The sequence below is a fragment of the Anastrepha ludens genome, chromosome 6 (genome assembly GCF_028408465.1).
Source record: "Anastrepha ludens isolate Willacy chromosome 6, idAnaLude1.1, whole genome shotgun sequence".
In the NCBI taxonomy this organism is placed as follows: domain Eukaryota; kingdom Metazoa; phylum Arthropoda; class Insecta; order Diptera; family Tephritidae; genus Anastrepha; species Anastrepha ludens.
The window spans coordinates 215040-240716 of record NC_071502.1 but is presented as its reverse complement, the minus strand read 5'-3'; the positions used below and the strand labels follow the sequence as shown (position 1 = coordinate 240716).

General features: G+C 38.8%; 3 protein-coding genes across 3 annotated transcripts; 2 read left to right on the top strand and 1 right to left on the bottom strand.

Moving 5' to 3' along the window:
- Nucleotides 1-4597: 4597 nt before the first annotated feature.
- LOC128867711 (presequence protease, mitochondrial) lies at nt 4598-8723 on the bottom strand. Its single transcript, XM_054109162.1, has 3 exons — nt 8584-8723; nt 7688-8347; nt 4598-7627 (listed from the first exon to the last, which is right to left on the bottom strand). Exons 2-3 carry the CDS (start codon nt 8257-8259, stop codon nt 5095-5097), a joined length of 3105 nt encoding a protein of 1034 aa, XP_053965137.1. The 5' UTR covers nt 8260-8347; nt 8584-8723; the 3' UTR covers nt 4598-5094.
- A 1034-nt stretch (nt 8724-9757) lies between these two features.
- On the top strand, nt 9758-15480 carry LOC128867713 (anaphase-promoting complex subunit 13). Its single transcript, XM_054109164.1, has 3 exons — nt 9758-9996; nt 15161-15307; nt 15390-15480. The coding sequence occupies exons 1-3, from the start codon at nt 9985-9987 to the stop codon at nt 15471-15473; spliced, it is 243 nt and encodes an 80-aa protein (XP_053965139.1). The 5' UTR covers nt 9758-9984; the 3' UTR covers nt 15474-15480.
- Nucleotides 15481-15536: 56 nt separating this feature from the next.
- On the top strand, nt 15537-22714 carry LOC128867710 (putative 1-phosphatidylinositol 3-phosphate 5-kinase). Its single transcript, XM_054109160.1, has 12 exons — nt 15537-16025; nt 16086-16275; nt 16342-16846; nt 16911-17852; nt 17927-18585; nt 18664-18943; nt 19015-20316; nt 20388-20872; nt 20934-21096; nt 21149-21306; nt 22247-22408; nt 22468-22714. The coding sequence occupies exons 1-12, from the start codon at nt 15537-15539 to the stop codon at nt 22653-22655; spliced, it is 5523 nt and encodes a 1840-aa protein (XP_053965135.1). The 3' UTR covers nt 22656-22714.
- Nucleotides 22715-25677: the final 2963 nt, after the last annotated feature.

Below are 25677 nucleotides of genomic sequence, written 5' to 3'. Positions count from 1 at the left end.
TCAAACGCAAGAAGAGGTTGCAAAAACTTTGGGAGTTGATCAATCAACCATTTCCAAACGTTTAAAAGCCATGGGAATGATCCGAAAGGTAGGCCATTGGGTGCCGTATGAATTGAAGCCAAGAGACGTTGAACGCCGTTTTATGGCATGCGAACAACTGCTTCAACGGCACAAAAGAAAGGGTTTTTTGCATCGAATTGTGACTGGCGATGAAAAGTGGGTCCATTACGACAATCCAAAACGTCGGGCAACGTATGGATACCCTGGCCATGCTTCAACATCGACGTCGGCGCAGAATATTCATGGCCTGAAGGTTATGCTGTGTATCTGGTGGGACCAGCTGGGTGTTGTGTATTATGAGCTACTGAAACCGAATGAAACGATTACGGGGGATGTCTACCGACGACAATTGATGCGTTTGAGCCGAGCACTGCGAGAAAAACGGCCGCAATACGCCGATAGACACGACAAAGTTATTTTGCAACATGACAATGCTCGGCCACATGTTGCACAAGTGGTCAAAACATACTTAGAAACGCTCAAATGGGATGTCCTACCCCACCCGCCGTATAGTCCAGACCTTGCGCCATCCGATTACTATCTCTTCCGATCGATGCAACATGGCCTGGCTGACCAGCACTTCCGTAATTACGATGAAGTCAAAAAATGGATCGATCCGTGGATTGCGGCAAAACCGACCGAATTTTTCACAAAGGGAATCCGTGAATTGCCAGAAAGATGGGAAAAAGTAGTAGTAAGCGATGGACAATATTTTGAATATTAAATTTGTAACCATTTTACGTCAATAAAGTTTCAAATTTCGAAAAAAAACCGCACGAACTTATTCATAGTCCTATTATATAGCACACAAGTAAGCATTGAAGTAGACTGGCGACATGCAGGCAACCGACAATCGACAACCGACAACGGGTATTATAGATAGCCATAGCCCGTGCAAATGAGTGCTGTGTGTGAGTATCAGATAAAGCGCCGATTGAATGTGTGTAAGCGGGAAAGCAATAAGAAACTGCTGTGAAGTAAATAGATGGTAGGTATGGAGGAGACGAAGCGATACAATGAGTGCGTTTGCCAAACGAGTGACGATAGTTGAAGTAGAAAGTTGTAAAATGACATTTCAACCGTTTCGGTGATCAAAGCAAATTGATTAACGCGCCAAAAGTAGGCAAAAAATACCATTGGAAGTGCAAAGAAATGTCAGCGTCAAGTGCAACACTGCACCCAAGTGTCAAATTTGAAGCTAATAAGGACAAAAATAAATAGTACAAATTTATGTGGAGTGATATAGAAAAAAAAATGAAAACCTGAATTTAACACGAGAGAGGGGGGAGAGATCTAAACCGGGGCTCCCATGCATGGAACAACCAACTTAGAAGTTTCACTTCTACCGTGCGTGAGTCTGACAGACCCTAGTTTTTTTTAACTGGGGAAATTTACCACAAAAGGTAGTTTTGTTGTTAAAAATCACTGTAAAATAAGTTTCAAAATACATTTTATGTTGTCATACTAAACGAAAGACGATTGTTATTATTATGAGGAGATTTAGCACTAAAATCTGAACAACCTAGCCATTAGTAAGCACAGCTATGCGTCTGTTGTTATAATTGAGTTCAAGGTTAAGATGAGCGCATCTTTCTTCTGCGTAAACTCCCACTTAAAATATACTTAAACGTCTCAAGTTGAGCGTGCGAGCGTTAAGTAAAGTGATTAAAAATTGAAATTCAATAAAGCAAGCACATTGTGTTGCAAATAGTTTGTGAGGAATTATAGAAAGACGACTAATTGGAGAAAAACGTAACAATTTCGTAGCAGTATTTACATTATGGAGTCGTTTTGGTTAGTTAGCTAAATATTTAAAGAATAGTAATCTATTCAGGAAATGACCTGCTAAAGCGTGGCTCTGATTTTTGAAGGGCATTTAATTCGCAATGATTTTGGATATTTCTTTTATTACATCTCCAACATCATTCTGGGATCAACCGTGCAGGTTCAAGGATAATATATTACCAGGTTTGGTCAGCCGAAGAAAAATTGTGAGAGTAACTTCGGCTACCACGTCACCAGGAACTCGGCAGCAGAATTCTGCACGCCCATTTGACAGGTGTTACCAAGACCAGACCTTTAAAACAAGGTTGATCGTTACCAAGAATGATAGATTACAATACCTCGCTTTTGAATATACAAACAAAGGAAGGGAAATTACTTGTATGTGAAAAGGAAGAGTAATAATACGTTCACATTTAAGTAGATGATCTACTTTTTCGTGCTTAACTCCCAATCCGTAATTAAAAAGCGATATTACCCATACAAAATTTCTCCCCCAAATTCTGAGATTATAAAATAATCCTAGATAAAGCCATATCTTTTGACATACAACCCTGTGTTATCGATAATTATTATTACGAATGTAAGGAGAAACATCAAAATAAAAAACTAAATGAAATAGACGCCGGCAGAGAAAAGAAGTTTGTATACATAACTTTAATACCATTTTTGTGAGATATTATTACTTATGCATTCATGTTACAGAAAAAGCACATGCTTATGGTAAAATGTATGTAATATCGAATTTCGTATGCGTATTGCTGCCATAATTTTTTGCAACCTCAGTAAACGTCGTTTACGGATTTCCTCCAACTGTTTATTATTAGCAGGCAATTGAGCAATTAAATTAACTATTCCTTCTTCTTGTCTTTTCTTCATATCGTTAATAATTACAAAACAAACCAAAAAAACCGGAATATGTATTCCACCAAAATAATTTCTATTAAGAAAAACTTTCACTTTGCAGGTAATCTGCCATATGTGAACGGGTAGATTAATTTTGTGGACTTATTGGAAATTAATGCATATATGAACGTACAGTGAGCCAAAAAAGTATTGGCACACTCGAAAAATCAAAGTTCTCAGGACTATAACTTTTCTTCTAATGAAAGAATAAAAAAATAGAAAACGGTATTTTCTAAATGTATTTATTTATTACGTGTCTGAACAAACAAAAATTAATTTCGACTTAGTTTTACAAGCTCAACCTTGAAAGGTAAAATATGGCACAAATTCACATCAAAAAAGTCGCGAAAGTCAAAATCGCGAAAAACAAAGTAACTGTTTTGGGAAGACGCTAACTATAGTACTCAACTCGCCTTGGTTATTAAGTACATGTATATATGTTTATAAACAGAGGCCGCCGTGGCCGAATGGTTGGTAATGACTACTATTCGGAATTTCAGAGAACGAATGTCGGTGAAACACCAAAATGAAGAAAACGTGTTTTCTAATAGCGGTCGCCCCTCCTCATAAAAATATCTGCCGTTCAGAGTCAGCTTGAAACTGTAGGTCCCTCCATTTGTGAAACAACATCAAGACGCACACCACAAATAGGAGGAGGTGCTCGAACAAACACCCAAAAAGGGTGAACGCGCCAATTATATATAGGTATATATATAAGTTTTTAGTACGAACTCTGCTTTGATCAAATAAATTTGTTTGTTTACATTTATTACCGTTATTAAGCTTACATTTATGCGAGGAATTTACCGTTCTATTTTATTTATGCTTATTGCTGTTTTGAAGTGGACACAAAAATAGCACATTTTAACATGTGCAGCTGAGAGTAAAACTTTAATATTGTTTCAGCGATTTTTAGTATATTTTTAAAGTAATTACTAAAAATGGGACGTGGAAAACATTGCACGCCGGAGAAAAGAGCTCTTATATACCGTATGAGGCCAAACTGAAAAAGCTATGCAGAAATAGCTGAAATGATAATGTGTCTCGGAAAATGGTTTATAATGCTCTAATGCAAAAAAACGGAAAGAAAACCAAAACCGCGAAAAACTGATGTTAAGTGGATAGCGCTATAACACGCAAGAGCGGCACGACAAAAAATGCTTGAAATAAACCAAGAATCTGGTCAACAGGTGTCCAGAAAGCTTGTAGGAAGGCGACTTAAAGAAGCCTAGCTGTTTGGCAGCATAAGAAAAAAAAAAAAAAACAACTCTTCTCAAAAAGACATATCAAACACCGACTTGCCTTTGCAAAGGCCCACAAAGACAAATCTATTCAGTTTTGGAAAAACGTACTTTGGACCGACGAAACCAAAATAAATAGGATGGGACCAGATGGGAACACTATAGTACGTTGTTCAAAAAATCAAGCGCTTAATCATAGGTTCACAAAAAAGACGATTAAACACGGCGGTGGAAGCATCATGGTTTGGGGAGCCAGGAATCCTTTGCTTAGTTTTTACTTTATTTTTTAAATGAAAGAAAAAACTTATTCGGGCATTTTCTGTAATTCTATTGCTAGGAAATTTCAATGAAATTCAATCGGAAGTTAGTTAAAGAACCTGCCCGAGTCTCACAATTTGATATAGTACAGTATTATTTTGAAATAATTTTTTCTCATTTTCAATTTGCACATTCTCTATTCACTATTACATTTATCAATATCAGCTTATACAATACATATATTCCCGATATAATTTTATACTTTCTTTTTTATTTTGCATTTTCTCATTATGAACTTGAAAAGGTGCAGTTCCCCGATGCGACAATTAAAAAATGTTCACCAAAACTCATAAATGATGATTTCCGAATTTTTATTATTATTCAACTTCCTCGTGAAGATATTTTAAAGAACTCCATTTCTATTTGTTAACAAGCCATAAATTACCTTAAATATCAACAGTTTGTGAAATTAATATATACAGAATTTCCTTTCTTTAGGAGTTAATTAATAGTATAGCGACATAACAGTTGTCGTAGTAATTTATTTAATAAATAAAATAATTAAGGAATAAATTTAATTCGCTCATAGTCGCTAAGTATAGTATTGCAAACAGGATACTCATTAGTCATGAATTTCACATTCAAAAATACAACATTATCGCACCAAGAAAAGAGGAAACAAAAACTAAAAGCCCTTTTTAGACAGACAAGTACTACTAAAAAAAAATGTTCGTGACCTGTGCGTTTACATATATACGAATGTATGTTTAAAATTTTTATAAGGTAACCTGCGCTTACGCTATGCGTATAAACGCTATGTTTCGTCAACCAATTGTCTAATATCCATTTAGGAAATGACTTTCCATTTCATATTCGTCTCCGCTTCCAACTCCTTGTTTTCAGGCCCAAGCAGACAATAACCAAAATGTGCAGGCTCATTCTTAAAGTAACGTTCAACCACTGATTTCAATTCATCTAATGACGTGGAGAGCATTCGTGCACGATACTTAGAGAACATTTCCTGAGAAACGCCGTAAAGGAAAAAGTCAATGCCAACATTTCCGGGTGCAATAGGTGCATCCAATTGCTGCAATACACCCAATTTGGCTTCAAACAAAGCTTGCTCAGTTATTTCCGTGTTGTGTTCCTGCAGCCACTGGTATGTATTGTTGAATGCCTGTAGTGTTTTAGTTGAATTTGGATCACGGTAGCTGAAAAAACTAAATATTCCGTCCGATCCAATCTTGGCTCCCGCTCCATAGGCACCATTCTGTTCGCGTACTACTGGTAACAGATATTTGGCGGAAATTAATTTAGCTAGCACACGCAGGGTTGGATGATCACGATGTGTGTATGGTACGGCAAAGAATGCCTTGGCGCAATAATTAACTGGGATGTTCATGACAAAGTGCTGTTGACTTGGTTCGAGCATACTGATGCTGTGCTCGTCACATTTCTTTGATATTGAATCGACTGGCATATTTCCAAGAAATAGTTCGTAGTGTTTTGTCAGTGAGGGGTAGAACTCTTCGGAAGTATTCAGGGCGCAGCGCATAACATTTTTCAAAAATAATTTCTGGCCCAACATCTTCAGCTTTTCTCTGATATCTTCAGTCTTGTTTTGTCTTACATAATTCTTCATGAATTCAATATGCTCTACTCCTGCAAGGTGGGACTTTAGTTTCGCAGCATTTGTTACCAAGCCAGCGCAACTCTGCATGGCGTACAAGTGGCCTGAGCTCGCAATGCCCACTGAGATATTGGATACGTAATTATCAATTAGCATACTCAGACGCTCAGTGTCCTCTAGTTTAAACTTTGTGAGTAATTCAGTAGTAAACTCAAACATGTCGCCCACATTATTATCTAGCGCATGTGTAGTCATATAAACTCCCAATAAGTACGATTTGCTATCGTAAATATTCTCCGCGAAATGCAGTTTAAAATCAATACCAGCAGTCTTCGACAACACAAGCTTGTCGAATTCTCTGAAGCTATAGTTGCTCGTACCCATATCGTTAATGACATTACAAAAAAGTGGCAACAACATAACTTCTTCGTCATTTAAGTTGTCTCCATTAAAATGCAATTTTAAGTACGAAATATCGTTTGTATGAACGTGACAAACCTGTGTCGGCACATTACGTATACGAAGAACTTCAATAGATGGCATTTTAGGCATTTCTTGCACATCCGCTAAATTCAAACAAGGTAAAAGTTCCAAATTTGGTGTGACCTTTTGTGCTTTTTCCAGTTTTATACCATTTTCATAGACTTCTTTGCGTTTTGTATCATCGAGAGCCATAATTTTCTGCTTCAATAAATCTAGTTCAGCGGTTTTAAAGTTGTCTTCGTAATGATCGTCAGGCGACATAGTTAATGTGAGGCGATGTGAATTGTTTGCAAAATACTGTTCCACCTTACGTTGCAAATATTTCTGATCTTTCGCTAGATTCTTGCGGAAATTAGCAACCATACTGGATACCCGTAAACTGGATACTACATCGCCTTCGTGATTCCACAATGGCGTGGAGTTAAATAGCAGACCCATGCCAAATTGTGGACTCTGATGTTTAAGTAGTAACTCAATATTGTGCAGCACGCTTTCCACGTGACTAGGTTCAAATCCATCGGCAATAACCCCTTTTATAGTTACATCAAAAAGTTCTTGAACACGTGCAAAATCCTCTACACGCAAATCTTGCAAGCCGACGCAGAAGAACGTGTCTTTTATTTGAGGATCATAACCCGTCGCCTGATTGTAGCCACCAGAGAAGTTGGGTTCGATGAGACTCTTATAGAAAGATGAGTTAGGTCCACGTACTAGCAATTCTGACAGCACGTGCAGCACGAATGTTTCTTGTGTATCTGTTACATCTGACATTAGCAAAGCAATGGCTATTTGATTTTGTTTTTCGAATGGTGCTCCCATGTTATCAAAACGGCTAGAAATATGAACATTACGCGGTTTATCCCAACGTGGCTGGCTTGGTATGCGGCTATAGGAGTTATCTATGGCATTGTATTGGCTCAGGTATTCACTGTTTACATAGTCTAGTGTCTTTTGTAGATCGAAATTTCCGTAAGTGTACATACGAGCATTGCTTGGATGATAATATTTTGTGTGAAAATCCACCAAATTTTTATGTGTTAGTTTTGGTATCTCGAGTGGATTACCGCCGGATACAAATCCATACGTGTGGTACGGTAACAAATTGTTAAGCAGGTTTTGGGAGAATAATGAACCATTCTCAGAGAATGCGCCTTTCATCTCATTATAAACGACTCCTTTTAATACGTACTCTGAAGATTTATCATGCACATTCGAGTGCTCCAATCGCCAACCCTCTTGCAGAAAATCCATGTATTCCAAATTCGGTCTACAAAATTAGAGGAAGCAGTTTATCAAAGCATTGAAACGGCAAACACAGTAACCTCACCTGAATACTGCATCCAAGTAAATTTTTTGTAAGTTCCTGAAATCTGTTTCGTTCATAGTAGAGAAGGGGTACATTGTGTAGTCTGGACCGGTCATAGCGTTCATAAAAGTGGCCACGGATCGATTCAGCATTTTGAAAAACGGATCTCGCACGGGATATTTTTTCGACCCGCATAATACACTGTGTTCCAGAATATGCGGCAATCCAGTCGAATCAAAGGGAGTTGTGCGAAAATTTACTGAGAACACATTATTTGAATCCTTGCGATCTAAGTACCACAGTTCCGTACCGCTTCCAATGTGCCTAAACGTATATGACATGATACCAAATTCTGGCACACATTCCACTCGTATACATTCAAATCCATGATACTGTTTCCCCTCATTAAATTTGTGCTCGTGCTGCTGAATAATATACGGTGCAACCATTACTTTAGTACGTCGCGGCATCCAGTCAGGCTTAGCGCGAATAGTGCTTCCAAAACTAAGTGCATTCGTGCCTGCCCCAAAATTAAGACCTGCATGTTTTACAACTTGTGCCACTGGACGCGCCCGTAAGACGTGAGATAACATTCCGATATAATTTGTTTCAAAACCACAATTTGTGTAATACTGTCTTTAATTGTGGATGCAGTGGTTGCACGACACCGCCAATTCAGCGCTGAGAATCACAAAAACACAAAGGCATGAAAGTGGCTGTTTTATGGATATATATTTCATCATACCTAAACTTATAAAAGATTTCACTTAAAGTCTTTGCGTTACATCAGTCATAATTGTTTAAAACCCGGAAATCGATATAAATGTGCGAAAGAATACTTGATATGTGATGTTACGCAATTGTCATTTTGTGATAGCTATCAAATGAAAAACTTAAATTGTTTATATGCCACTTACCTTTTAAAAACTGACTAATTATTAGTATTTATTTTAAAGTTTAATATCAATCGAACATTTATTGGAATGCACTCAAAAAGCAGCGGTAATAATAGAAGCAGAAACCAATAGGTTTGTTTCTTTTTTTAGTAGCTGATGCTGTCAAATAGTAAAAGTGACTAACTAACGTCTCGGCACTAAATTTTTGATGCTTTTCGATGTTCAATTTCTATGAAATTGCCAATCGAGACAGTGACAGCATGAAGTTTGCAGTTCATGTCATGTAATATTTAAAATCTAATATTGCCAACATCTGTGAAGCAATGCGTTGTCATTTTGTATGATTGAAATTAATTGGTTTCACATTTGCAACACCTTAACTAATTTTTTTCTGTTCCCAACTGTGCATTTGCTTCTTTGCTAAATAGGGTTCATGTAGAATCTCTTCTTTCCTCTTCAATGTATAAATCAAACAATACTTCCAAACAATCAAAAGCGGGAGCATAACGTACTGGTTTACATGAGATTTTCAAAATAACGATAACGTAACATAACAAAGCCCTCACGTAAAATATTGCCATCGCATTCTGTCAAATTTGACAATTGTTATTAAACGAACAATTGACTGTTATTTGGCATCAATGAAAATATGTTTGTTCTAAAGTTTCAAGGGCCGGCGTTGATTTTGAATAAAATACAATTTTTTTTTGGAAATTATTGCCATTTCTCTTTATTATAATAATATTGGTATGGCTCAATTACGTATGGAATAAAATATCGGCCAAATGGCCGCCGGCGGCACACCTCCATCTGATGGTCCAAATTTTCGACGACGCTCAGGCATACTTGAAGTTATATGCCGTTAATGTGCCGAATTATCTCATCCTTTAGCTCTTGAAATGTTGCTGGCTTATCGACGTACACCTTTTCCATCAGGGTTGTATGTAAAAAAGTATGGTAATAATCTGGGATTATTTTATAATCTCTATGTGCACAAACATGTAATTTCTCCCCATTTTGCTTGTTTTGCATTGGTAAGGGACCTGATGTCAGGCTTGGCAAAATTGCGAAAAATAAAGTACCTGTTTTGGGAAGACGCCATCTCCAGTACGTATTTCGCCTTGCACTGTGTATATATTACACTGACTGACAATGTTTGAATAATACGGCATCCCTCATTGAACTAATCAGCTGATAAGACTGATTAGTGGGATGACGGCCAACAAATTAATAAAAAGTTAGCAAGAGCGATTGTTTTAAACGAATTGATTGTATAAAATTGAATAAGTATTTTAAAGCTTATAAGTCAGTTAAGATTTTTCTATTTTACATAGAGGCTATCAATCTCGAATTCGCTCCCATTTAGCGTAAAGGGAACTCTGATCAGGAAACTGATAGTCCCGCATAGCATTGGAAAAAGTGATGGATAGTCAGGTGAGTTTACATTATGGTTTTTAGTTATTTGCTATTTTTACAGCACTGCTTGTGCTATTACAACATTATCGCTCTAAATAATAATTTATTAAAAATAGAAACCCGTGTTGGCAAATTTTCACATACGTAAATATATACAGTCGCATATTAATTTTGCTCGTACGTCATCTGTAAGGTGTTGGATATAGCTTCTGGAAAAAAAGTTATCCTCACCCGTTCCGCCAGCTTAGTTCACCTAGATTATTTCGCCACAAAACCAACTGTGGCAAGGGCCTACTAAAATTTAAGTTTTTTTGGAACATTTATATACATATACTCATGGTTAAAATAATATATACTCTTGTCGTGTATTTGACCAGTTTTGACTATTTTTCTTTTTTTAATATTGTATGAAATTTAGTATGAAAGATTTGACAATGCCCTATTGAAGGTGCGTGCCTCTGGGACTTTTTTAAAAAGGTAAACGAGAGAAATATACATATAAAATTTTACACTTTTCTACTATTAAAGGGGCAATTACTTGAATTTGTTGCAAATGTAACTATGTTAGATTATTAGATATGAGCTATTTAGTATTTATTTATTTTGGTTTGCTAATTTTCATGACATTTGACTTCCAACTGACCCATGACACTAAATACTATTCGTACAGTGATTTTCTACGCATAGATTATAAGCTTCTTGAAGGGGCTGTGGAGGAAATTGACTGGGAATGTATTCATAACTTAATATCTAGTAATGAGCAAATTAGCTTCATTGAAGAAAACATTAGCTCGCTCTTACACCGCTTCGTACCACTTGTACACAAACCAGTAATTGATAAAAACCGGCCATGGTTCAGCAACCATATTAAACTCTTGATTTGCAAACGCAACAAAGCGTATCGCAAATGGAAGAGCTGCAGAACCTCGGAAACTTATAACATCCTTAAGGCTTGCAGACGAGATGTTAACAAATCAATTAGATTGAGTAAACTTAAATACTATGAGCAGCAGTTTAGGACTCCTGTGGGTTCTAAGCAGACGTGGAACAAAATTCTCGCGATCGGGATTGGGAACAAAAATCAACCTATGCTAGATTTATGTGATGTTAATGTAAATGTACTAAATGAGAATTTTGTGTGCTTGCCCGGCTCTGTTAATAATATTTATTATGACAATTACAATTCTAATCTTAACGTTGTGATGTCCAGTTTTTGTTTCGAATGTGTCGATGATTGTGAGGTAGTACAGTCCATACATCAAGTCGAATGCAGCCGGTCTGGATGGAATTCATCCAAAATTTATAAAATGCCTGTTACCAAAGATCTTAAAATATCTTACCTATGCTCTGAATACCGTCTTAACCACGTCAATCTTTCCCAACTCTTGGAAGAAAGCCAAAATCATACCTGTTAAGAAAGCGAATGGAGACTACCGCCCGATTGCAATATTGCCGTTCTTATCCAAAGCTCTTGAGCGTATTATGCATCGCCAAATAAACACGTTTCTGAATAACAACGCCTTGGTGAACACATTGCAGTCGGAGTAGGAGCTGCACCACAGCACTCCTAAAAGTGTCTGATGACATAAGGCTCAACATTGACAAAAAGCATGTGACTTTTCTAACTCTACTTGACCATTCAAAGGCATTTGACTCCGTAGACCATAAACTCTTAATTTTGAAGCTTAAAAACTTATTTAGCTTTTCAACATCGGCTTTGACTCTTATAGAAACGTATCTTAGTGACCGATTACAAGCCGTATGTGGTGATAATACCATGTCAAACTTTCTCCCTGTAACCAGAGGTGTACCTCAAGGCTCTATCCTTGGCCCTCTTTTATTTGTCTTGTACATTAACGATTTGTTCGATGTGATTAAATATAGTGATGTCCATGTATATGCTGATGACGTTCAATTATATGTTAGTTGTCCCATTAGCTGTATTGATATTTGCATAAGTAATATGAATTCTGACTTGAGCCTCACAAGCAAGTGGGCTTCTGAAAACGGGTTAATTCTCAATCCTGATAAGTCCCAATGTATCGTTATTTACAAAAAATATATCAAGCTCGATGGCTATACACAAGTCAAACTAAATGGCGCTGTGATTAAATATGTGGACAATGTTAAAAATTTAGGGGTTACATTTAATAGAACTTTGACATGGAGCAACCACATCTTTACTGTCATAGGCAAAGTTTATGGTATGCTCCGAAATTTATGGGCAACTCAATATTTTACACCAGTAAACACTCGACTGCTACTAGCTAAAACGTATTTGTTGCCAACGTTGCTGTATGGTTGTGAGTTATATACTCCTTGTGATAGTGTGTGTCGTAGTAAGCTTAATGTTTTGTATGACAACATTGCAAGATACGTATACTGTAAAAAACGTTATCACAATATTTCTGTATTTGCGAAAAAAATTGCTTCCGTATCCTTTTACGACTGGCTTAGGTTTAAATGTTTAGTTTTACTCCACAAGATCATAAACACTCAGAAACCCAGATACCTCAAAGATCGACTTATGCCTTCAAAGTCCTGCCGTTCGTTAAACTTAGTCCCGATGAAATACAGTTGTTTGGTGACTGAACGTCAATACTTTGTGTTCTCTGTCCGTCTTTGGAATACCTTACCTTACAAAATTAAACGTATAAAAGAAAGTTCGTGTTTCAAAAATAAATTGCTTCGCTATCTTGCCGAAAATTGCTGAATGTACTCAAATGGATCCACATTATTTAAATCTCTTCCTATTAATCCCTACTCCTACTACTACTATTTTTACCTTACTTTCCTTTTAATACTTTCTCCAACTTATACTTCTTTACTACTATTTGTAATTTTAATTTTAATTTTGATTTTACTGTTAATCCTTTTATGTAAACTATTCTTAAGGTCAATCATTGTAAAAATAACCTATGGTTGTATGTTTTGACTTTAATAATAAATAAATAAATAAACTTGTTAACTTCGCTTTTAATGCAGCCTTCAGGGAACGATGCCAGCGTTAAATTATCCCGTTAGCTTTTGGATTGTAAGTCGTAGTTCTGAGATGCTTCACTCCGAGACACGAATTTAGCTCTTTGAATAAAACGGATTCGAATTGACGACCTTGGTTTACTGTAATGCGCTTAGATACGCCAAAGCGAAAAATTCACCCCGATTTCAAATTGTTCGCAATCATTTCGCCAGAAATGTTCGAAATAGGAAACGCCCTAGGCCAGCGGGTTACCCTATCGATGTGGGTATGTAAAGTTTTTCGATTCGGGTAATGGCCCCACAAGATCCACGGTGACGTATTGTTGTTGTTGTTGTTAACAGCATAGTTAGCCCTGTCAGTGTAGGCATATCATCGTTCGTCTTCGTCTAGCTCATCTAGGGGTAGGCCCAGGAAACATGCTGTTTCGACGGGTTGGGTCCAGAGGGAGAGGGGGGTTAGATGAGTCGGTTTAAGGGGGCATGTGAAGAGGTGGTTAGTGTCGTGCGGGGTACCTTCACATGCCGGACATGTGTTTGGTATGTCGGGGTCGATTCTGGATATGTAGGAGTTTAACCTGCTACAGTATCCAGAACGTAGTTGTGCCAGTGTTACACGGGTCTCACGGGGAAGCTGGAGCTCTTCATCTGCAATAGGTTGTGGTTGGACTCCGATTACGGCATTCACAGGACAGGAGTTCAAGAAGGTGGTAACGGTCTCCCGGTGAATGTCGTTTATTGACTGTCTAAATACTGTCCGGTCCAGTAGGTTACGGTCAGTTTTGTCCTGGATTTCGTCAGCGTAGTCTAGGAGGTGTCTCCCTACGTGCCTGGGAGGCGGCTCGGACTCAAGCAGGTGTCTGCAGTGATGAGACCTGCGGTAACATCCAAGCAGGAACTGGGAGCATTTGTGCCTCGTTATGAAGGTGTTGGATGGGTGACATCAGGAGGCACCCGGTCGCTGTCCGAATGACGGTATTTTGACAGGTCTGTAGCTTTGTTCACTGCGAATCACTAGTTCCAGGCGACCAGACAGGCGCAGCATAGTTAAGAACCGGCCGGCCAATTGCCTTAAATGTCGAAAGCAACAGTTCTTTGTCTTTGCCCCAAGTGCTGTCGGCCAGCGATTTGAGGACCTTGTTGCGATTTTGGACTTTTGTGGCAATTGCGGTTGTATGCGCAGAGAAGGAGAGCAAGCTGTCAAAGGTTACACCCAAAATTTTGGGGTTATTTACCGTCGGAATTGGTGTATCATCGACTTTTACCTTAAGGGACAGCTTGACCTCCTTTGTCCAGGTGGTAAAGAGGGTCGCCGTGGACTTGGTGGGGGAAAGTTTGAGATTCCTCGCAGTGAAAAAGCGAGAAAGGTCGGTGAGGTAGTTGTTCACTTTGGAACACAGGCCATCGATGTCATTGCCCGACGCCATTATCGTGCAGTCGTCAGCGTATGAGATCAGGGAAACTCCCGCTGGTGGTTGGGGGAGCTTCGAGATGTAGAAATTGAACAGCAAGGGAAAAAGAACACCACCGTACGCCTTGCTTAATCTTTCTCTGTTTTGAAGTTTGATCTCGGTGACGTATTCAAAGCGATTACATCTGGTATTGCTGTTGTTGTAGTGTAAATCTTCGTCGTCTTCGACTAGCTCATATAAAGGTAGGCCCAGGAAACATGCTGTTTCGACAGGTTGGGTCCAGATATTATTACCAACATATATATATATATATATAATTGGCGCGTACACCCTTTTTGGCAGTTTGGCCGAGCTCCTCCTCCTATTTGTGGTGAGCGTCTTGATGTTGTTTTACAAATGGAGGGACCTACAGTTTCAAGCCGACTCCGAACGGCAGATTTTTTTTGTTATGAGGAGTTTTTTCATGGCAGAAATACACTCGGAGGTTTTTAGGCTAATTAGGAGGCTATTAGAAAAAACTTTTTCTTAAATTTTGATCTTACATCGAGATTCGAACCGACGTTCTCTCTCTAAATTCCGAATGGTAGTCACGCACCAACCCATTCGGCCATGGCGGCCGCCAACAACTGAGGTATTATTTTGTTTTATTTTTAATGCCCTAGCTACACTACTATTGGTATTGTTATTGGATAACTTCATTACAGGAGCGATCATCTCGCCAGCGATCATCTCGCCAGCGATCAGTCTCGCTTATTTTAAAACTTTGATATATTGCCAGTGAGTTCTTATTTCAGCCACTAGCCGAAGGTCGATTATTGGATATTGTTGATAATAAGTGGCGCGAGGAGATTTTACCCTACGATCAGATACTTGTTCCAGCTGACAAATTGCCAGACCCAGAGGCGGATGGCGGTGACTCACATTTAACACTCAGCGAACAGGTGGGTTAATATCAACTCTTTAAATGAAATATTAAATCTCCCAAAATTTTTGATTGATTTTGTTGATTTTTGTTTGAAATAGGAGCAGAAATGGAGTGATTTAGCGCTAAGTTCCTTGGCACCTGAATCCTCTTTAAGTGATCAATTGAATGTAACCACAGTTTAGATCGTGACATTTTAAAATACGAATTAAATTATAAAGAACATTGGAAAATATTTCGTTTGTAAAATGAATCAACACTTACATTCACCTACTAAGCTTACTGAATTTGCTAGGGACTTCGAGGACGATGAACCTGAATCCTTACTCGGTCGCTTTGTTAACAAAATTCAAAATGTATACAATCAAAGCTATAACACCGTTAATGAAGTAGCAACGAGTGTTGCTGATGGCACCGTACCGGCACAAGTCTCAAAATCTGTATTTTATGCTGAACGAAAAATCGATCCTAATTCGGGCATTAGCTTTTTACGTGACAACTTCAATTCCAATGTGAATATAGTAACAACAAATGTTCAGCCAACAAACACGTTTAATGCACCCGCAAACAAAGATACTTCAGCAAGTTCCTCCACGCCGACAAGTAGCAGTACTCCAGATGAATTAAACGGTGATCCTGGTGAACGTATTCAGGATTTACCCGCTGAAGCAAGTGAAGGACGTACAATGGTCAATGTACTAAAGCGTATGAGCAGCTTAATGGCTACGAAGAACAGTGTAAGATTTTTAAAGCATACAATAATTGCTAAATCATGTCTTTCATATGTTATACAACAGGATTTACGAAACTATAGAGACACTGAGTTGCACCGATTTTGGATGCCTGATTCAAAGGCAAAAGAATGTTATGATTGTGCACAGAGGTTCTCCACCTTTCGACGAAAGCATCACTGCCGTCTTTGTGGGCAGATCTTCTGTTCTAAATGTTGCAACCAAGTTGTGCCTGGAAAAATTATTATGTGTGCTGGTGCGTTAGTGCAATAATAGTAATAATAATACTGCTAATAATAATAATGGTAATAATTCTTTGTAGGTGAACTGAAAGTTTGTAACTATTGCTCCAAAATAGTACTTAGCTATTTGAAATCTACAAACATAGCGGTTGATTTGCATGCTGATTTGCAAGCGTTGCAGCAAGATCTCACACAGAAACTTGAGGATAAAAATGAAAATAGCAAAAAAGAGAGTCTGCCGGTACGTGCAAACTTAGCTCGTAAGATATCGGTAGGCTATCAAGAAGAACGTTTTGCTACACATGTAGGCAGCAATTTGTCAATTGACGATCGAAAAAACATACTGCAGCAATCGAATTCCCTTATAACTCTACACGAGGAGATGCGACGTCAACTACCCGGGCAGGACTGTGGCACACACCTAATTGAATACTTGATTACGCATAACAAATCGTCGAATAAGGTGCAAGCAGTCGCAATTTTAAATGCAATGCTTGCTGCTGGTTTTCTACAGCCCATAGTGCCGGATTCCGACCAAATCGAATTCGACGAAAGCCTCCATTACAAATTTATTGAGCTACATAAGTAATAACAAGCATGCTTAATAACTTATATCATATTTAATATTGTTTATTCTTTTGTTTCACAGACAGTGCATTACCAACGTGCATATTAAGGGTCCCAATTTCATGTCTGAATCTAATAGTCCGCAGATTGATAGCAGTGGTGAACTTCAACCGCCCAAATCTTTAGATGTCTCTTTGAGTTTCCATTCTTTGCAGGACATGGAATTAGAATATTCTATGCGGTCCACAACAACTACAACTAAACTCCTGGAGTCCTATTGTGATTACGAAGAGCAATTGCTAACTCAGATGCTACGCACCTTTCAACTAGATCTGCGCTGGTCGAAGGTGTTAATGTCGTTGTGCTGTCGTGCAGCTAATCATTTCAAACCAGAATATTGCACCAACGACCTGATGGACATACGCAATTATGTGAACATCAAAAAAATACCGGGTGGAAAACGGCAGGAGTGCACGATTGTGGGTGGAGTTGTATTTTCGAAGAATATCGCGCACAAAGATATGGCAACGCGGGTTGAACATCCTCGCATTCTTCTTTTGCAGTGCCCTATTGTTTACGAACGTATAGAGGGAAAATTTGTCAGCATTTCCACAGTGCTGCTACAAGAAAAAGAGTATTTACGCCGTGTCTGCGATCGCATTATGAGCTTCAAACCAAATGTGGTTTTAGTACATAAGAATGTTGCGGGCGTTGCTCAGGATATGCTGCGATCACAAGGCATTACTTTGGTACTGGATTTAAAACTTTCAGTAATGGAGCGCATTTCTCGAACACTCCAATGTGACATCGTTACTTCTATAGAGTCGAATATTGCTCGGCCTCAGCTCGGCACTTGTGATGCTTTCTATATACGAAGTTTCAATGATGGCAGTGGTAGCAACAAGACGCTAATGTTTTTTGAAAAACTCAACAATCCACGTGGTTTCACTTGCTTACTAAGAGGAGGTACTAATAAAGAACTTGCTAAGGTGAAGAAAGTAGCATCGTTTTTGGTGTATGCCCGGTGAGTCCTTTGCAATGATTGAACTTAACTTTACAATATTAATTGTTTATTAATATTATTGTTTATAATTTCAGCTATAACTGGCGTTTGGAAATGTCCTTTCTCTTGGATGAGTTTGCTGATCCTCTCATTCCAAAACCACCCATCTTTAATTCCAAAGAGCCCAGTCCTGTTGATTTGCCATCTGATGAGGATGATCAAATAATACATGCCAAACCTGCAATAGAACGAAAAGTGGAGGAAAAAATACTGTTACAACGCAAAGAAATAATTTCAGTATCAGAAAATGTTGCTGACTTTACTGATCCACTACGTTCGGCGGAAATCACAACAAATAAGGTGTCTGTCGACCGATCCGTTATTGGATTGGCAGTTGAGTCACGCTACGACAACCGCTTTCGCACTGCACTCAGCTCCACTTTACTCTCTGTCAGTCCGTTTCTCAGTTTTCCATTGCCATATTTGGAAACTGAACAGGGGCGTAAATGTTCATTACGCCCGCTTTTCCCAACTGAGTTGTACTATTCGAAATTATGGTCGGATAGGAGCAACCTGCATTTAGATCGTCACGAAAGTTTGGAACAGCTTAAAAATACCATTAATGAAAATATGCTAAAAGCGCCACATCCATTTTTAAAAATTAAAATTACAACGCCATGGGATAATCGCGATATACAAACGCTGCTGGCTGAGTTTCGTGCTTGTGGAGGACGCTACCCCAAGAAGAAAAAAAGTAGTTAACCATTTATAGTTTTTAATCGACGTTTTATTATCTATTTAATTTGTTTCTTTGTTTTTTTTGTTTAACAAGTGTTGAAAGAGTTAATCAAAGTTCCACAAAAAGTAGCTGAAGATTATTCGTATAAGGACGCTCTCGATTTGGAAAACCATCAACGGCTGCCGGTTCTGTTCTGTAGCTTTTATTTCAATCCAAAATCAGCATCTTCTTTTTGTGCACCACCAACTTTGTTGGATATGAAATTCTATGGTCAACACGACATTATGCTTGGGCAGTTTTTACAGCGCTACTGTTGTCGTTTAAATTCGATGTGCAGGCTCTGCAACTTGCCAATGCTAGGACATGTACGGCGGTTAGTTTAATGAAATATTAATCGAAAAATTTTCAGATATTGAATAATTTATTTTCTTTAATTTTTTATAGCTACGTTCATTCCATGGGCTGTGTACAGGTTTTCCTCAGCGAGGATAATATAAAAACTGATCCGAATCGTATTTACTTTACGGCATGGTGTACGATTTGTAATGAAATGACGCCTAGCGTACCGCTTTCCGACAATACTAAATGCCTTTCTTTCGCTAAATATCTTGAGCTTCGTTTCCATGGCCACGCTTACAAGAAACGTCAAGTTATTGGCAGCAATTCACCGGGAATAACTCCAAGCTGTAGTGAAGTAAGTCGATGTCAGCATTCGCTACATCGTGATTATGTGCACTATTTCACCTATCGGGGTGTGGGCGCAAAATTTCAGTACACGCCTATCGAAGTTTGGGACATTGGCTTGCCTGAACTGGTATTGGGTTTACAACCTTCAAAAGTATCAGACCAATTCAAATACTTAGAAGAGATAAAGAACTTTTCTATGAAGGGTCACGAAGTGTATACGCGCATTCATGAGCGTATTGCTGATTTGGCTACCGAGGATGATACTTTGGCGATAGTGCTCAACCTAAAGACAGCACTGAGCAAGGATCAATTTATTTTCAAGCAACATATCGAAATCGTTCAAACTCTACTTGCAGATCCAAAATCAAGTGTTCACGACGTGAATGATGCTCTCCTTATGTCTAAACGTGTACTTGCCGAGAGTATTGATTTGTGGGGGCCACGGGTACATGATATTGCGTTGGCGCAAAAGGCCGCAGCGAAACAGTCGCACACAGATTCAGGTACAATTTGCACAGAAGATTTACGTCCGGAATATTCAGATGCTCCTCAAGTTGTACCAGAACTGTCTCACTTGATCACCACTACCATGGTGCATGATGACACGTCTTCGAATGCAGAGGATAACGTCGGTGAGTCTGAGAGTGAATCGCAGAACAATGTACATATAATGATGGAAAAAAAGTCGTCAGTAGATCAATTGCTCACGACGTCAGCAAGTACAGACAAAAAATCGATCAAAAAAATACTTACACAGCTTCTGCCTTCTGCGGGACCATCCAATTTGCTACAGTCGCCCTTTTCAGCACAAGAACATTATACGCTTTCGCTAGGCGCATTCCCGATTCTCGTTCACGATCAAGACTTAAGTTCACTTATTGCATACAGCCTGACATCAAGTGACTATCAGCGCTTTGTAGCTAACTTAGCCAGTAATAGTTACATGGTTAACAACGCAGGAGCAGCAGTTCAAGTGGCTAATATAGATGATGCAAATAATACTCCTGCTGCCAATCAAAATAATCCTAGCCCCAATTTGAAGCGGAAATCACAAGAAAGGTGGGTTAAAATTAAAAAAATAAAAGTAGTAGACCTGGTAAAAGCCAACTGTTAAAATTTTCAAATTTCAGTTCACAGGAGGGGGATGAAAATGACAAAAAAGAATTTTCAAATAACAATGTCAACGCAGATGAGGAGCGCAACAAGTTAAAAGCGCACACTTCACATATTGAGTTAACATTCCAGGATAACGGCACACAATTTACATGCAAAATTTATTTTGCAAGAGAATTTGATTTGATGCGGGCTAAAACGTTAAAACCTCCGAGCATTGATAAATCGCTGTACAAGGAGATTGAGCAGAGCAAAAAACGCGAAGAGTTAAAAGTATCCCAAAGTCGTAGTGGTCCTGAGATGGAATTGGTGCGCAAGCCCAGCGACGTGGGTATGCAAACAGACACAAATAAGCCAAATAGCAGTCGACGTGGCGACGATAAGACTTCATTGCAATCGGAAATTGAGAAATGTCGTAATTATCTGGCTCGCTCACTTTGCAGCAGTGTACAGTGGGAGGCCAGGGGCGGCAAGTCTGGTTCGAGGTTTTGTAAAACATTAGGTATATATATATATATTGTTCTTGTTATAAGTTCAACATATATACTTGAGTTTTTTGTCAGATGACCGTTTTGTTTTGAAGGAGATGACAAAAAGTGATATCAACATCTTTGAAAATTTTGCACCAAATTATTTTGAGTATATCAGTAAATGTCAGCAACAAAACCAACCAACTCTGTTGGCGAAAATATTTGGAGTTTTTAAAGTTATTATCAAAAAGAAGGAGTAAGTGAAAAATATCCATTAGATACATATGTTTTCACGTTTCTTATTTCAGTTCTTCTGTGGAAAAATCACTGCTTGTTATGGAGAATCTCTTTTTCGGTTGTGATATCAAAAATAAATTCGACTTGAAAGGCTCTGAACGGAACCGCTTAGTGGATCCATCCGATCAGCAAGGTGAAATAGTATTGCTGGATGAAAATTTAGTGCAAAGTAAGTTAAAACTGCACATCAAATACCTTTTATTATAAGCAGTCTGCATGAACCAAATTAATCCGAACGGAAGCGTGTTTTGTAAAACGAAAGCTTTCGTAATTTTAGAAATCGTAGTTGATTGAACCAAAAGTTAACTTTTCAGTTGACAATTGACAAATTAAGAATACTAAATACTAAAATTTTGAATAATAAAAATGAAAAATGAGTGCTATTTTTTATAAATAATTCATTTATTATACAATATATAAAATGACGGATATGCAGGAGAAGCCGTTAATAGAGGAATCTTACAGACGCATTATACATTAGATTGTGTTCATGTTCAGCTACCGGTTTAACAAAAGTTAATTTCATATCTTATTGACCATTGTTGCTCCCTTCGCTTTTATAAGAGTCCATTGCATTGAGTTAGTACGATTGAAAACAACGAAGTATTTAAAAAAATTCACGTGTACCACGAATGATAAAGTTAAGTTTAACTACTGGTTGCATTCTTATGGTTTTTACTTAAAAATATAGTATTTTATTTTGAATTTCTTATTCTAATGATATAATATCGCCGTAGCCGAATGGGTTGGTGCGTGATTACCATTCTGAATTCACAGAGAGAACGTAGGTTCGAATCTCGGTGAAACACCAAAATCAAGAAAATGTTTTTTTCTAATAGCGGTCGCCCCTCGGCAGGCAATGGCAAACCTCCGAGTGTATTTCTGCCATGAAAAAAACTCCTTATAAAAAAATCTGCCGTTCGGAGTCGGCTTGAAATTGTAGGTCCCTCCATTTATGGAACAACATCAAAACGCACACCACAAATAGGAGGAGGAGCTCGGCCAAACACCCAAAAAGGGTGTACGCCAATTATATATATATGAATATGCATATAATATATAAAAGTTTGAAAATATTTAACAATGTTATTTATTGAAATTATTTTCAGTGTCTTGGTCTAAGCCACTATACATTTTATCACACAGCAAGTCGGTTCTCAAAGATGCGATTAATAGAGACGCTACCTTTTTGGAAAAGAATCAAGTTATGGACTACTCACTACTCGTAGGTTTGGATCACAAAACTAATGTTCTAGTGTTGGGCATAATTGGTGGGTACAATTACATAATAAATTTATTAAAAACTGATTTTTCTTTTACTAATTTTCAGACTACATACGCACATTTACGTTTGATAAAAAGGTTGAGTCATTTGTTAAACAAACTGGTATACTCGGCGGTATGGGAAAATTGCCAACTGTTATATCACCAGAGCGTTATAGGCAACGTTTTATTGATGCCATGGATCGCTATTTCTACACAGTGCCAGATCGTTGGGAAGGTCTTTCGAAAACTTGATTGTCCAGTTTGTTAAAAGCAAGAAATTAAATTCACTGATATTTTAATGTTAAAATATATATATGTCCTCCAGTATTTATTATTGTTGTTGGGGAAGCTCAAATAAACTCTCTCATGGTTGGGGTGGCTTCGAAATATTGTGTATAAAGCTGAAATATAAGGCAGAAAGGACACCGTCATGCGGCAGCACTTGCTTTATTCTACTTCTATTTGGAATTTTGACCACGAGTGCCGACCACACAGGTAGTCCGCGGACCATCTCTTCAGTTCTGGCATAGCGTGGAATGGCTAACTGTATCGAAAGCCTTCGATTGGTCTAACGTTACTAGGACAATTCTCTCGTAGAGGCAGTTTTGGTTAAGCCCACGATTTATCCGTGCGTTAAGGGCCGTATTGGTACGGTGTGTACTGATGTGAAGATGGGCCCTGAAGTGCCTTCGCTATTGGGGAAAATGGAGTTATCAGGCGATAAGACTCTCTTTGGTTGGCGGGTTTCCCAGGTTGCAGTAGTGGGACCACTCTCCCACTCTTTCCACTTCTCGGGAATGATAAGAGTACCCATGACAGGCTGAAAACTCTCGTGATAAAAGCTATTCTCGTCGGACCCAAATTTTTTAATGCCGTCGGAGCTAATGGCTCGATTTTCTGATAACCACCTGGAATTCATCGCTGGAAGAAGACAGCGGTGCACTATTGTTTGGCAATCTGTCAACCGAAGAATACAATATAAATTGTTGGCTGAAAAGCTCGCGTATTACTTCGGGTTCGAGGAAATACAATAACCAAAAGTGATTGATACCCTGTGCTCGTCCTTCGACAGGGACGTTACGCTAGACCAGAGTTTGCTCATACCAGAGGTGGAGTTACAGGTCTTCAAGTGCTCTATCCATTTCGTCCGCTTTAGCGGATTTGCCAGTGCCGAATGTCAAAATTGAGATCCAAGCTCTTTTGTTAAAACAGCTGTTTCAGCTTGGAAATTAGTACGTATGTCCCAGAGTCTTCCAGCAGGGATGAAGCGAGTTGGAGCAGAAATGATCACCCCGCGAGAACGGTTATGTCGGCAATCTTGCTCGAGGGCCCGCTGCAGTTGAATTAGAAAAGCTTGAATTTCCTCAGAAGGAGTGAGTCGAGGATGTGAGAGACGCGAGAAGTTGGTCCTGCTGTGCATGCCGTTGTTGTGACCTGATGGTGGGAGTTGGCCGAGCCAAACCGGGGATTGCGGGTGTAGAGCTATACAGCATGGGGTAACATAGCCATTTGTGGCCACAAGCCGTATGGTCTATTCCCTGTGAGTCTTAAGTACTGAGCATGTATTACGATAACTACATCCGTTACAGTATTGCAGTACTTATAAATATTTGCAACCCTCTTGTAAATGCTAAGCTGATAGATGCATAGATAGGTGAAAGTAAAAATAAAATAAAAATATTGGAGCTTACTATAAATATTTTCCTGTATAATTTCGGTATTGACGGTAATTTACTATTGAAAATGACAAACAAAAAAAAAAAACTAGGGTCTGTCAGACTCACACACGGTAGAAGTGAAACTTCTAAGTTGGTTGTTCCATGCATGGGAGCCCCGGTTTAGATCTCTCCCCCCTCTCTCGTGTTAAATTCAGGTTTTCATATTTTTTTTTCTATATCACTCCACATAAATTTGTATTATTTATTTTTGTCCTTATTAGCTTCAAATTTGACACTTGGGTGCAGTGTTGCACTTGACGCTGACATTTCTTTGCACTTCCAATGGTATTTTTTGCCTACTTTTGGCGCGTTAATCAATTTGCTTTGATCACCGAAACGGTTGAAATGTCATTTTACAACTTTCTACTTCAACTATCGTCACTCGTTTGGCAAACGCACTCATTGTATCGCTTCGTCTCCTCCATACCTACCATCTATTTACTTCACAGCAGTTTCTTATTGCTTTCCCGCTTACACTCATTCAATCGGCGCTTTATCTGATACTCACACACAGCACTCATTTGCACGGGCTATGGCTATCTATAATACCCGTTGTCGGTTGTCGATTGTCGGTTGTCGATTGTCGGTTGCCTGCATGTCGCCAGTCTACTTCAATGCTTACTTGTGTGCTATATACATTTCAGTTCAGAGCGAATAGGCGAGAGTGGGAAGGAGCAGCTGCTCCTTGGCCCCGTCCATTTGACGGATTTCGGTAACGCTCCGAACTTACCGTTTCACTCGCCTATTTTCAATCTGCCTTGGGGCCCCCGACGCGCCAAAAGAAGTTTCACTTCAATAAAGCAATCGTGTCTATTTAAAACACTTTGCCCGCAACAATTGCCGAATTTTTGGGAGTTAGAACGCTACACTTTTTCCAAAGTTTCCGGAATTCCACATCGAAACTTTGATACTTTAAACAATCGTGCAACATAATGGTTGTGATTGCAACTCGAACAATCCCTATGACTAGCAGCAACGATCCAGTTTCTGCCCCCATTGATGACCTTATATATATGTAAGTACGAGTGTATGTTGGATAAACTCGAGCACAGCAAGACCGGATCATGTTCACGACCAACTAACTACCCTTATATTAGGTGCTTTCAAGCAAATAGCTAGAAATGATATACATATGTTGATACCACGGTATCTTCGGTGTTCAAGCCAGCATATAGCGGTTACCCTTCGGCTTTATGCCACCACGTATTGGGTCCTTCTGTTCAAAGCAGCTACAACGTAGGCAACAATAATATGCAGTGGGTTTTCTGCAAGAATTTTACATACTTATTGACATGCGGCCTCGGTAGTCTAACGTAAGTGCACTAGCCTGCCATCCCAGAGGTTGTGGGTTCGAATCCCAAGTAAAGCACGGCCCTCGCACTTTTCCAAACTTACCTACTTTCCTAGTTTCTCAGAAAAAAAAAAATTCATTCCTCAACCCCAACAACCTTATCCTTCCAATCCTTACTCCCGTACAAAACGTCAGCGCATTACTTGCATTGTGGCTGCTAAAACAAGCAGAAAACCAAAAGTGCGTCTAGCGTAGTACACATAAC

What these genes read in the sequence shown, in the direction of transcription:
- LOC128867711 (XM_054109162.1), bottom strand. Translation starts at nt 8,259, where the DNA reads ATGTTATCTCACGTCTTACGGGCGCGTCCAGTGGCACAAGTTGTAAAA. An exon ending in TACTTGGATGCAGTATTCAG is followed by an intron (nt 7,628 to 7,687) that starts GTGAGGTTACTG and finishes CTAATTTTGTAG; the next exon opens with ACCGAATTTGGAATACATGG.
- LOC128867713 (XM_054109164.1), top strand. An exon ending in ATTTAACACTCAGCGAACAG is followed by an intron (nt 15,308 to 15,389) that starts GTGGGTTAATAT and finishes TGTTTGAAATAG; the next exon opens with GAGCAGAAATGGAGTGATTT.
- LOC128867710 (XM_054109160.1), top strand. Translation starts at nt 15,537, where the DNA reads ATGAATCAACACTTACATTCACCTACTAAGCTTACTGAATTTGCTAGG. An exon ending in AAGCGGAAATCACAAGAAAG is followed by an intron (nt 20,317 to 20,387) that starts GTGGGTTAAAAT and finishes TTCAAATTTCAG; the next exon opens with TTCACAGGAGGGGGATGAAA. An exon ending in TCTAGTGTTGGGCATAATTG is followed by an intron (nt 22,409 to 22,467) that starts GTGGGTACAATT and finishes ACTAATTTTCAG; the next exon opens with ACTACATACGCACATTTACG.